Source organism: Pezoporus wallicus, unplaced genomic scaffold, assembly GCF_028554395.1.
Source record: "Pezoporus wallicus isolate ANWC-B61680 ecotype Strahan unplaced genomic scaffold, APGP_CSIRO_Pwel_v1 scaffold_6446, whole genome shotgun sequence".
NCBI classification, from domain to species: domain Eukaryota; kingdom Metazoa; phylum Chordata; class Aves; order Psittaciformes; family Psittacidae; genus Pezoporus; species Pezoporus wallicus.
In genome coordinates this window covers 1,316,458-1,330,478 of record NW_026636264.1, presented here as the reverse complement: position 1 = coordinate 1,330,478, position 14,021 = coordinate 1,316,458, and the positions used below count along the sequence as shown (strand labels likewise).

Below are 14,021 nucleotides of genomic sequence, written 5' to 3'. Positions count from 1 at the left end.
CACTTGGGAGCTTGTGGTAGGGTACCAAGGATGCTCATTCTCAGCTCCTGGCTACTGCATGCTCCCTGTGGGTATGGAGCATGACCACATCCAGCCACCACCCTCTGTTCCTTCACTGTAAGGACGCTGTTCCTCTTCTCCATAAGCTGGCCCCCCCAGTTAAGCCATTGGCACTCAATATCCAGAGACCTATATGGGACAACCCAGCTCAACTCTGCCAGCAACTGGTAGACTGCGTGATGTGGATTAGTTGGAACCACCGGCTTTCACATGGCACAAATACAAATGAGTCAACAGACAGGTCTGAAAGAGCTTAAAATACAGTCTGCAAACAAAATGTGACTCAACCTTAATTACACCAGAGTTACCTCTTCACTGTAATTTATCATTCACTTATAGTCATGCAGATAAGGTATTTAAGTAACAACAAGTCTGGTGTACTGGAAAGCCAGATGCTCAGCAAGGCAACTTACACAGCAGCTGCTCCAAGAGCTTGTAAAAGACTAGGTGAAATGTCAAACAGCTTGATTTGTCTTTTTTGCAACAAATTCAGCAGTGCTTTGTTCAGGCAGCCTTAGTGGCTGACACATGCCAGTCCAAACCAAAGAGTTTAAGCTTTCATTATTTACAGTGACATGAGGCTCTTCAAGGAAGTAAAGACCATGCGAAACCGGCCAAATACAAACTTGTACTTAATCATTTCCTGATGTATATAAAAGCAACATATTGAATGTGACAGTGGCATAGAGACTGGAAAAGCATGGGCTGTCACAGACGAGCTTTGGTGACTCACGCCTCTGCAGCTTAAGAAGTGCTGAGGCACAGATCCAGGCTACACTTCATTAGCTCTTCCCTGGGAAGCCACCTCTGGCAGGACCAACAACTGAGAAGGCCAAACACCACCCCTGCTCCAGTCCAAATCGTGCCTTCTGGTGAAGCCAACAAAGTGATGAAGTGACAGGATCTCCAGACTGAATCACATAGGGAAAAAAATCCCCAAAACATTGATTCAGGTAAAGTGATAGACACCTGTGTGTGCATACTGCAAAGTCATCACTACAGCTTTGGGGAACACAAGATAGAAATGTTTAGTTTCCACATTTGGGAAAGTGTAGAGGTGGGCCAAGTTCCACAGGCTTCATTTGCCGACTAATCTACTAGATGAGTGGGTAAGGGAATAAACCAGATTTGCTTCCAGCTACAGCAGCCAGTCCTGAAAGGAGAACACGTTTGAGCCTGACCACTTAGCACATTGTAAGCTTTGTACGGAGACATGTCTGTAAGCCATAGAGATTTTAGTGGCTGTACAGGAATATGTACTGGCTTTTACAGGAAAACCATACAGAAAAGAAGATGCATGAGACATGGAAACAGTGCAGATTTGTCTGTCAACACAGTGTATTTAAGGTTCAGACAAAGTCTCTAAAATCTGTGATACAAATGGCATCTCAAATGCTTGTTGAGAATGAACCAAGCACTTGACTGTCAAAGGAACTACTTGCTGGGTGGGTACAGTTCTGTAATGTGGAGGTATAAGGTAGAGTTGAAAATGAATTGTAGTCAAAAGTTCAAACCCCAGTGACCTCACTGTGTGAGTATGTGGCATTCATAAAGTGCCTGTGGGCTGCATAAACTCCACATAAAAAATAACCTGGCATAAGTATCTTTGATATCAAGCTACCTCCACACTGAAGGAAGTATGCTGTAAAGGAGGAAGAAACAAGCAGCCTCCCAAAGAAATAGCAGGGAGAAACATTATTCCTGTTTTGTGGTCACTCTGAGTGACACAGCTTTAGGGTTGCATATAGATGAGGAGCAGGAGTGGAAAAACAGAAGAAAGAATTCACATCTCTTGCATGATAAGACAGAAGTAAACCTTGTCCTGCACAGCTCCTGCTTCCAATCCACAGCTAACACCTCCAAAACTTCAGAGTTTTGGATCTGAAGAGACATCTGGATGCAGCTGCACCATTTGGGTGGCTGCAGTTGTTCTTCCATACACAGGGAATGCACTGCTCACAGCAGAGTACTTCCATGCACTGCTCACAGCAGAGGGATGGGGCTACAGTCCCTCACTTCTGCCCCAACAGCCAAAGAGTCCATCCCCTGGCCACCATTTCCTTCATCTCCTGCAGGGCTCCATCCCACACCAGTGCCTGTTCACCACTCAGACTGCCACCAGTGCACACTCCATGTTTTAGACAACATAAATGAGCACTAGAAGGCACTCACAATTAACCTAAAATACTTTATAATATAAAGAGAAGTTTAAATTGCATGCTAGATAATAACACAATGTGATGTTAAAACTAAAACTGCAGTAACTTTTATCCACCCAGTGTACACATTCATTTAAAAACTGTACTGGTTTGTTGAAGCCAAGGGGAGGGATCAGCTGAATTTCCCTTGAGTCATGATCGCAGATCACCACTAGATGGTAGATGAGTAGCATTAATTCTTACCTCCCATTTTGTTCCTGAGAAATATAACTGATACACGTCCACATTGGTGCACTCACATCTTCCAGTGGTGTGAAAGCATCTCCTTGCACACACTCTTAAGTGAGTGTTGAAAAAGATGGATGGCTGGGGCAATTCTGGGACTCCAGAAGAGGAATAATGTCAAAGCCCCAGCATTTATATACACTGGGTTTATTTTTCCAATCTTACCATAGCTGCAAGCACTACAGTAAACAAACTCGCTTTTCTCCAGTAGGGCAATATTTACAAGCTCTGTAACCATTTACAGTTAGACTGCAAAAACCATGAGAAGCTTTTAAAAGTCAGACAGTTTCACAGACATTGTAAGACTTTACAGCATGAAATGCTGAAGTTTGTACAGCTGCAACAATTGCCTTTGTCTACCCCATTCCTAAGGTGTCAGATACTTTTAGTCAAACTGAGGTGACCTAAAAGATGCCAGCTTTATTCTGTGAATGGTTTCCATACTCATACAAATCCAGAGGGATTTTTGCCCCAGTGCATTTTTCCCAGTGAGCAGCAAACATCTCTCTGCTGCTTCATCCCAAAACCCACATTACTGCACATCGCTGGCGCTCAGTAACTGCACCGTTTCAAACGGGTGCAGGATACGTCTGACAGCTCTTCACCAACACTGCCAAACCATTGCAACTGCTCTAGTGCCAGCTCACACTGTGCTTTAGGCAAGGTTATTACATGACCTTACCTCAGAGGTGCTGCAACCTCTTCCTATTCATCTACTGAGACTATAAAATGATGCATTAGGTGCAGTGAAATGCTGATATCTATCTTCACCAAAACATTAGTAGCAACACACTCTGCTGAGCATCTAAAGTATTGCCATTTGAAACTTACAGGCAAATAAATAACCAAACAGCTCACCCTCAGCATAGCCATCACTGCCCACTGAAAACACTGGAGACACCTCAATGATTAAATCTCTCTACTGTATGTTTCATGCCACACTGCTCTACAAATATTACCATGTTCTTCAAGACTTCCATAGCCAATTATTTGCACCGAATCAATGCTAATTCAAAACATTCAGACACTTCAGAGACCTTTCAGCTTGGAAGGAAACACGGCCAGACCCTGCTCAGGCTGGTAAAATCCTACAAGACCACATGACAAGGTGATGTATCTGCAGGGTGCAACAGGCTGCCCTTGAAAACAAACAGGAATGGCTTTGCTGCCAAAACTGTCTCTGATATTAATGCACAAAGAAAAGAATAATTTGACGTTAGCATCCAAAGAGAATATATTAAAGGAAATAATTGCTGTCAGCATATTTTAGCAATAACAACCTGCAATAGGTATTAGTAGTCAGGTTATATTGCATTGTTTGCATTGTTTTGCATTAATAAAGACAAAACCTGATAGATACATGTACAGCTTCTACAGGATTTTGCATTCTTTCTTACCTCTTCCTTTTTCTCTTCAGCACCAGAGGTTAAATTGAGGCTCAGCTGAGAGTGGCTGCTTATGCCACTGTCTTCATTTCCATCATCATAGTACACAGTTTGCACCAAGTCCTGGAAGCAAACAGGGTTCCTGCTCAGCTTCAGCCCAGGTACCTCAACTCTCTCCTCGCTCTCTGATGAGCTCAGTGACAATGTGCTGTGATGGTTTGGACACTGTAAATTCATATTGTGCTTGACCTTCTCTGCAGTAGGACTTTGAGGCTTTGGAGTAGTTGGCCTGACTGGAACATGAGGGTTTTCAGTTTCGTATGTAAACTGCTGGGTAGCTTTTGGTTCATCCGAGTCTGAATAGAACACTTCATTGGGAAATGGACTAATATCATTCAGCATGGGTGATAAGCTGTCAGAGTCTGGGATACCTGATGATGTCCCAAGGCTTTTTTCTTCAGAAACAGCTACATTAATTTCAACCTTCCTATCCTGAGCAACTGCAGGGCTTTGCAGACAAGGTGTTGCAGGTGAGGAAGTGTCTGGACTAGATACAGGGGAAGTGCATCTCTTTCTGTCATGATCTGTGCTGCTGGAAACCCTGCGGGAGTAGTCATCATGCAGTCTGCTGTTTGACCTTGTTCTCTGGGACTGCTCGGTGGGAGAAGGAGCCATGTTCTTAGGGCCATCCTTCTTCCATGCAACATCTGTAACATTACTGACCAGTTTCAAAACTCGGTCAAAATCCTTTGCCCTGATAGGGCTCTTCCACCGCTTGGATCTCCTCTCGGGGTTCCCACTGGTTTTGTCCAAGTCAGCAGAAGTATCACTCACAGTCCTGGTTGGCATCTGTTTGTCATTTGGTACCTTGAGGTCAGTAAGGTTTGAGGTGGACTTCCGTTTGAATGAGCTTTTTTTCAGGAAGTTCAAGTTATCCGAACTTTTGCTTCTCCGATAAATGACCCTGTTGTTTTCAGAGTCTTTCACCAAGATTTCACAGATCTTTGGCTCTGCGATGACAGGTGACATTGGCCTTGTACAGTTGTGATGACTCTGAACTTTATCCATATCTAGCAAGTTGATGCGGCCAGCACCATAAGCCCGCCGAATGCTGCGTGAGCGGTGAGTGTTCCTCAGGAAAGACTCATCACACTCCTCCACATCAGAGCAGTCAGAACCTAAACCATCCACCTCATTCTGGAAATCCTGTAGAGGCCCCGAATAGGAATACCTGTTAGTCTGAACTCGCACCACTGCCCCGTTTGAACCCTGTTTGCCAACGCCATTCTCATTTAACATGTCTGAGCCTTCCCGTGTTTGAATTCCTTGGAGAACTGAAGATTTCAGCTTCTTGAAAGATCCCATTTTTCTGATGGAAGACAAAGCATTCCATGTGGCTGTGTTGCCCATCAAAACCAGAGAGCGAGGCCTGTCAGAACTGGAGTTCGCCCGTTTCCGAGGGGTGGTGAAAAAGCGCATGATTTTGGAAGGACTGAGTTTATCCTCATGAATTTCCTCCTCATGACTGTTGCTGGTGCTGTACCCCCCATTATGACTGACACATGTGGTTTGGTTGTGGGGTTCTTTATTCTCCATAACTATACAAGTAACGGTGGTGCCATTTCCACAGCCATTTGGAAACGTTGTCATGCTCTCGATGCTGTATGCATGGAGATGGAGGCTCGGGTAGCTCAAAGCAACAACACTGCTGTCTCCACCAGATGACCTTGCTGCCTCTCCTTCATCTGCTGCACCTTGGTTTGTCTTGCTTTCCCATCGGCTGGGTGAGCTGAGCCCCTCAGGCTGCACTGCCTGCACCAGGAAAACAAAAGCAACCGTTAGAGAAATCTCCTTACAAAGTCCCCAACTAAAAGAAGTTTGATCCCTATTGTAGGAAATAAAGGCACACAGGAAATAAAGGAGTTCTTTCTCACTGAACAAAGGTGTGTTGCAGTGGAGAGAAGGCATTCCTAACACCCTCAAAGTATTATTGCATTCATTAGCAATTTAAGAGACCAGAATAATTTAAATATGCACTTGTCCTCAATAATGCTTAATAAGCTAATAAAGTCAGTATGACTACCACACCTACCTTACAACACTAAATACAATTCACAGACACACCTAAGACAGAGAAACCCCCAATGACAGCAATCCAGTCTTCCTCCTTATTGTGCTCAGCACCGAGCCCCAAGACACACGAGTTTTCACCCAAAGAGCATAACCATCAAGTGCCACCTAATCCTCAAACAGCAGGCAAAGAAGAGGAAAACCTAAGTATTTTTCCCTACACTTGCTGCTGTCAGAAGGCTGCTCAACTGTCTTGTCTGTGCCTTAGCAGGTAAACCTAAAAGTTACATCAAGTGCACAGAAAGTGTTTCTCCCAGCCAAAGAAAACAAGATTCAGAAGTACATAAAGCCAGAAGCCAGCCTATGCTGTCATGACAGCACAATGAAAACAAATTTGGAATTGACCGGTCTCTGTGACTGGGACATGCTGCATAAGGGATCTCCCCCTGAGGCTGAGCCTGGGAGATCCAGCAGCCCAAACCACATTCCGGTGTGTGGGGACCACCCGCCATGTGGCCCCTGCCCTGGCCAAGTCTCTGCCAGGCAGGCAGGTGCTTTCACCCCCATGCTGCCCAACGCGTGGAAACCACTCAGTCCAACACACAGGGATGCTCAGGCCAAAGCCGGCACCATCTTAAAAATGAAGGCTCTCTCTGCAAGTGCCAGTGGGATCCTCACAAACCTGCCACTGCCGGGGGAAGGAGGCGAGGGATATCTCCCCACCCCAAAACGAGGAAGACGCACAGTTCTGCTTAATGGAGAGGCAGCCCTGGCCCTTTGTCTCTTTCCACTCAGGTGGCCGCAGGGGCTCCGAGGGGCAGCGGGGGGTGGTGGGTGGTGCCCGGAAAGCGGGGGACCGGAGGCAGAACCCCCAGAAGAGGTGCGTTAACCCGCCGGGGCTTCACCGCGGCCGGGCTGTATCAAGCGGGCCGAGGTGCAGCAGACCCCGCACAGCAAACCCCGACCACCACGTGAAACGAGGAGTTCGGAACCCACTGGTTTTAAGTCTGCTCCTCCCGAGTGCACTTCAGCAAGTTTTGCGAGCCTCCGTCCCTCTGGGATAAAAGGATTTTCTTGCGTTCCAGCAGACGCCTGCAGTCTCCCTCTGCGCTGTTTTTAATCCCCCTCATTCAAGGGGTCGCGGCGGGAGCCCGCCGGGCTGCAAGGCAGGACAGCGCCGAGCCGGGGCCGCGGCACCGGGGCCGGACAAAAAGTCCGCAGGGCACTGAAACTTCAAGGGCCTGTCCTTGTGCTCTTGGACCGCTGGCGAATTTCCACGCGGAAAAATATAAAAGAGTAAATAACGATAATGAGAGCGAGACACTGCTCTCGGCAGAGAAGGTCCCAGGAAGCGGCTTTGGGAGAAATGGCACCTGAGAAAGGGAGCGGGAGATGCAGGAGAACAAATACAATGCAATGAAATGAAGGACTCGGCTCGCAGCGCAGAGCCTACAGCAACTTCCCCGCGGTGCTGCCGCTGCCGGAGCAGCGCCTTACCTGGGGGGAGCCGGCGCACGCCGCTGCCGCAGCCCGTCCCCGCCGCCGCCCGCATCGCTATGGCAGCGGAGGGCGGGCAGCTCCGGCCCGGCGGGGCGGGGAGAGGAGGGGCGGGAACCCCCGGGTACCCCGGTCAGCGCCCGCTCCGCTCCGCCCGCCCCGAAGGGATTCCCGCCGGGCTGCAGTCGGGGCTGCGGGAAGGAGCGGCAGCCCTGTGTGTGGCGGCGGTGCCCCAGCTGGCGGCATCCGGCCACCCAAGGGTCACCGCGTTTAGAACCTTCCCGGTGTCATCCGTGCTGCCACCTCACCTCTCACCATGCATTGCTAGGGAGGCGGGCGCCGCTCACCCTTGTTTTTGTCACGGCACAGGCTTCGCATTGTAGTCCTGCCATGTAGCACCGGCCAACACATCAGATAGTTCTTACCCGTGCTCAAGCATGCACCAGCTGAGGATTAGGCTGCATATCACCAAAAGGGCGGGTCAGGCATTGGAACAGACTGCCCAGGAAAGTGGCAGAATCACCATCCCTTGAAATGTTCAGAAAATGCATGGCTTAGTGGTGGACTTGGCAGTCCTGCAGTAATGGCTGGTCTTGATAAAGGCCTTTTCCAACCTATTCAGTGATTTTGCAAGTTTATTTTCCCAGCTATAAACTGCAGGTTAAATAGTCAGTTTCCTTATGCACTATAACTACTCCTCCTAGTAAACCTAAGGTATTTGAATAAAAAGCCTCTGATCATGTGTCATTCCTTTTTCACCCCAGAAAAGTATATTTAGAACAACATTTTATGCACAATCTGAACAGTGTTCATATATTATAAGGCAGATTTTTTGAGACAAGAGGCAAAATTAAAATGGGGCAACACAGAGTGCATGGCACAGACACCCTGAAGAAGTAACAAAGGCCATCAGCCCCACTGCCTCTCCTTTGAGACCAGTGTGACTGTACATGCTGTAATTACTTCTCTGGAGAGCAGTGTAGGCCTGCTCTCAAAGGCCAGGTGTAGTTAGGTGACGAGGCAAACAAATGGGCTTAAGGGATGTAGGTCAAATGAGGTAGCAAGTAACTATGGGAGTGACCACAGGCTGCTCCTGCTGTCAGCAGCAACAGGCACAGCCTGACACCAGCCCAGGTCCTGCTAGCCTCAGCTTTATGGTACACCCCATGGAAGGAGTAAGTCTTAAAGAATGAGTTAAATGAGCAGGCAAAGTGGTTGCTTTACAGTGCTGAGCATGGGAAGCAGAGGAGAAATAAACAGAGATTAAGATGGGAAACACTGACACTGTGTGGAGAGGGTCCATTATGGACCATGCCTGTGTTAGCTTGGGGGGAAGTTCTCAAGTCAGTGCAGACAAGAAGTATCTGCTTCAGACTTTGAGAAGGGGAGTCTTGGAAGGGGGGCTCACTGAAGGTGCTAAAATGACCAAGGGAAATATTATTTCATTTATAGGAGATAAGAAATGTATCAGAAGTTAACTTTAAAAACACATGTAACGGGTCTTGTAAACCTGTCTCACAGGCTTCCTGGTATCTCTAGGGGTTTGTGCTGGTCACTTAAAAATTCCGACAGCACTATTCAAATTTGAATTTCAATGAATTTGTGTTTCTATGTTCCTCTATGTTCCTTTCCATCAATATCCCATATATATCCGTTGCACTCATCCATTGCACATCCTTTTAAATCCACAAGCCCCCAGAGAAGGGAACCCCCAGATCTTCCTGTGTCCTCTATCCACCAGCTGGACAAAAAGACAAAGCAGAAAAATACTGTTGAGCTGAACTGAAGGACTAATTTGGGTGTCTCCTTTATCAGGCCAACAGTGCTGCTGAAACTTCAGAAATTCTGGTAACCTTGAGATCTGAACATCTCTTTTAAACATATTTGAAGCTCATCAGCATGTTAAAAATGTCTTGAAGAAATAGAAATTATGAAAGAAGGTACCAACAAGCTAAAAACATGCTTGCAAGAACTTAATTTCATGGAATCATAGAATAGTTAGGGTCGGAAAGGACCTTAAAATAATCTAGTTCCAACCTCACTGCCATGGAAAGCCCTGCTAAAAACCTCACCTTAGATAGGTAAAATGTATTGTATGTTGTATTCTTTAAATGTCACTTAATAAAGGAAATACCTAGAAGATTGCAATTACACAGACAACAGTATTTAGGCAATTAGACATTTGTAAAGTTTCTAAAAGTAAATACTACATTTTTAATCTTCCAGACTTGTTAGCACACTGGTAGTATGCAAAAACCCTCTTCTAACTCTCGCAGCTTCATTGAGTCAGAGATTGTCCTTCCACGGACTATTTAGCAAAGCACAGGCGCAGCACACTGAAGAGTGTGCCTGAGAACAGGATTCACTTTCTGTTCTGGAGACTCATAATTACCCCAAAATTTTCTTAATCTGAATATTATGTTTTTAATGGCTAGGAAGTGTATATAGTATTCAGGTGCTGTCACACCAAGGTTTAGTAAAATGATGCAAGACAAAATTTATCAACAGCACTGCCATAACAAAGAAGGCAAATCACTCTTCTCACTATAAACTTGAACGCTTTCCAATTTCTTACAATATCTGAAGAAAAATGAGTCATAGTGTTTCTCCAAAGTTATAAACCAAACTTTCAGTAGGTTAGTCCTGCCTATATAAAGGCTTTTCTACAATCTTAAAAAAGCAAAATGTCATACAAATTTGTGATTTTAAAAAGGCACTTTTGAACTGGCAGTTTCTTCAGCTTTTTTGTTTCTTGAGAGGATAAAGGTTATTTGCCACTGAGAATGATTGAAAAAGTGTAAATAAGAACAAATTCATAGCACTTTCATATGTTTCTCTGTTATTTACAGGCTAATAGTTTGACTCCAGATGAGTAACAAAGGCTGCAGAGAACTGGGAGGCAGTGCCACCATTTCATGTTATGGTTGACCAAGTACAGTAATATGTCAAGAAAAGACCCCCAAGAATAAATTCCAGATTGGTACATGCATGGGATTTTTAATGATGATACAACAATGGTCATCACACTTACTGAAACAGAAATGGAATGCTTGTTCTAGAACCTCTAAGTCTGTAATTTAGAGAGGTTTAATGCACATGTGACAAGGAATGAGAAGGATTATTCCAAGTGTAATAGAGGTAAGAAAGGATTACAAAAAATCTGACACGAAAGAAGGAATATAGAGTTTTAATGATGAAGAAAAACCCTTCCCCCAACTTTTAATGGGTAGTGGTACATCTCTTTGCTTTCTCAGAATAGTGAAGGGCACATTTATGTAATAAAGTCACTCACTTAAATCTGAAAAGTCTAAATGAGAATTATTCTTTCTATGTAATTTAGAAATTCCACTCTGGCAGCTCTACTATTTCATTCATGGTTCTTTTACAAATACTTTTCAGAAGTCTATTTTGAAGTAGTGATTTATTATTTTAATTTTTTTTTTTTTTAAGTACTGTAAAGAGAATACAAAAGAGCCAAAAGGAAAAATTTCGGGAAAACATAAATACATTTTTTCTACTTTAACAGCTATTGGACAAGATGGCAAAGGAAGTGACTCTCTAAGACATACTATAAATTAATGAGTGATCAAATTTAACTATTAGAATGCAGAATCACTGAAATAAAGGATCCCTTTGCTCTAAATGGCAGTCTTCTCCAGGCTGCAATACATGGCTAATGCTTCAGTTCTGCAATTTGCACCTTCCTTTTACATCGCAGGCAGAGACTCTTCTGTAAGCAGTTAACCTCCAAGGAATCTTTACACTCTGACAGGTCCCACAGGGGGAATTAAGCTGAGTCATATATCTATGGACGTTAAAAGCAACTCCCCCACTGACTTGACTGGGAGCAGGATCAAGATCTCAGTTTGTTCAGTTTAGAAAAGAGGGGGAAATAGTATGTTTGTGTATTCAAGATCAAACTAACATAGGCTGCTAATTATTTTCATCTGTTTTATACATAAACTGTGTGAAACTAATGTAGGATTTTTCCATTTCCATTTATCTGAAACAAAACTAGTAATAATAGATAGAAAGGGATTTTCCAAGTTCAAGACCTTTGTCATCTTGGCACAGAAAAAACCATTCCAGAAAATGAATCACGTTGCTAAGGAGAACACTCGAAGGACTGCTTGGGTTAAACTACTGTATTAACTTCTTAATTTGCCCGGTGAAAGTCATCATTGCCCCTATGCAGGAAGATGGTATGCCACTTCCCAAAGGCCACTTCTTGTTGCATTTACTTTGCTGCTGATAAAGGCAATTAATGACCACAGTGAGGAAAGTTTGTCACAATTTGGTCTAAAACACAACACACAACAATGTGTCTTTCCCTGTAATCTTCTTTTAAATGTGCTTTGCCAAGGTTGTTCTGCTGAGCTTTCTCAGCTCTGTTAAACAGAGACCTAATTTAGGGAGAACACAATAGCCCAATGGAGTGACGCCATTAATGAAAAATGACCCTTGTGTACCAGGTTACCATTATCCCATCTCCGAGTTGCTCTTACTCACCCACCTACACCACTACAGCTGCATGCAACTTAATGATGGCTTCAGCCTTTCAGGCTGCTAGAATGCCATTTGTAACCCCATGGGGTCTGACTGTGATGCTATTCTTTCTCCCCATCCTCAAGAGGCATTATTCAGACAGCATGACATGAAGAGATGGCTGGTACTACAGAAGAACAGTTTCCAATAAACAGATCATTGTGTTTAAACATAAAGAAGACTTCCAATTACCAATTAGGAAGGCTGAATTCCACCTTTATTTTGTGTCTTACAAAGTATAAGATGTAGGAAGGAAAAGGACCATGGAGATGTAAAGTAGACAGAAACAGGAGGAAGAAATTAGTCCAAAATGTTTTTTTAATCTTTTTTCTATGCCTTTTTTTTTTTTTTTGTCTTGAAAAAGTTACCAGATTTTCTGTTTGATGGATGTACATTAAAGTGATATGGACTAGTTGGGAGGAACGGGGGAGATTTCAAAGAGCTGGAATTGTCCCACTCTGCAACCATTTGCTTTCTCTTCTTTCTCTGCTCCATCTGCCATCCTTTCCAATGTCATACCACTCACTGCAGCATCTGATGGCCCTATAGCTATTCTGTATTTATTTTCCTTGCTCAAAATAATAACATGTAAAAGTGACTACTATTAGGAGCTCTTTATTAACTTTTCCCCACCCATTTAATTACCCTGCCATTCTGTCCTCTCTATTCAAAACTGCCCTTCCAAAATCACCTGAGGACATGAAGGTGCTCTGTTATACAACCAGGAGGCCAAAATATATTAGTGGAAGGATATATATATAAAGGATCTTGAGGAGTTTGAGGGCTGAGGGCCACCTGCAGCAGATGTTTGCACCGCTCAGACCAGGGGCTAGAGTGACAGGGAGGAGGCAATGCATTTCATGCATTTTTGTGTATAAGCCATAGCAAGGGGCTGTATGTGGGTTTATTTGATTTCCAAGCAATGGTGCTTCTCCCTGGGGTCATGGAGGAAGCACAGGCAGCACTCAACCCTCATTTAAATCATTCAGTTGTGCTAAAGGGAGTAAGGATGCAGCAACACTGCAGACATACAGTGTTCGTCAGATGTTAGAAAAGATGGAAATGCTTTACAAGTGAAGCAGATAGTGGACTTCATTAGGAATGATGCCGCATCGGTAGAGATTATGCAAAGTTATATAAGATCATCTTACTTCTGATGCTTATTACAATAAAATAATAGGTCTCAGTAGAATAATTGGCCCAGTGTGATGCAACAGAAATACACAACTGGTTAGAGGGCAGCTGTGCACCTTCGTTAACTCCGTGCTGGCCAGGTCAAAAAACCCTGCGCAATCACAGCTTTTGGTATGTTCATGGGGTCAGAAGAATATCTCAGGAAGTTTAAGAAAAGGAGAAACAGGAAGCATTTGAGGGGAAAGCACTGAGGCTTGGTGTAGGCTTCTAGGCAGTCCTGATGCATGCGCTGTAAGACCTACAGGGTTGGTGGGGTGGGGGAGGGAGTTCAGTTAGTATCAATACTTCTCTTTGTCTAGTCTCTTTTCACAAGGACAAACTTGCTGTCTTTATTACACTCTGAAGTACATTAACATTCATGGTCATGTTTCTTGTGCCAGAAGGTTGAATTACCATCTCCACCATGTTTTGCCTTCTCACTAATTCTACCTCTAGTTTGTCAATAACTTCTACTTTTTTGTTTTAATTTACACTATCAAGAATCCTGTGGAATGGAAAAACTAGAAAAACCCAATTTGAACAATGAAGTGCTACAACAATTACTTGCTAGGCCTTTTCAATAAAATTTGTGCTTTAAATTTAGCCTGATGAAAACTTTAAAGCAAGAATAAGCCTTCAGTTAATAGTCATCCCTCTGTTTCTGCAGTATTGTAATAACTAGTTATCTTCTTCTTTATTAATACTAAAATCAAGAGGTTTTTTTTTAAAACATGGATGATGAAACTTAAGTAAACTGTCTATTTACTTTGTCAGGAAAGGAAGTTGCCTGACTTTAAAGACACAGAGAACACACAGTGCTGCTCGTTCAAAAACTTATTTGTCTGGA

The 14,021-nt window shown here is 44.0% G+C and overlaps 1 protein-coding gene across 6 annotated transcripts in view; it reads right to left on the bottom strand.

Moving 5' to 3' along the window:
* SPATA13 (spermatogenesis associated 13) overlaps positions 1 to 14,021 on the bottom strand; it is a 148,983-nt gene that overhangs the window by 37,085 nt on the left and 97,877 nt on the right. For 4 of the 6 annotated variants that reach the window (XM_057399614.1, XM_057399608.1, XM_057399612.1 and 1 more), the window contains exon 2: positions 3,902 to 5,701. In XM_057399614.1, the coding sequence (XP_057255597.1) occupies positions 3,902 to 5,701 (1,800 nt within the window). Of the gene's footprint in view, positions 1 to 3,901; positions 5,702 to 6,114; positions 6,135 to 7,456; positions 7,585 to 14,021 lie in introns of those variants that run through there. The other 2 variants (XM_057399613.1, XM_057399609.1) reach the window with 2 other exon arrangements.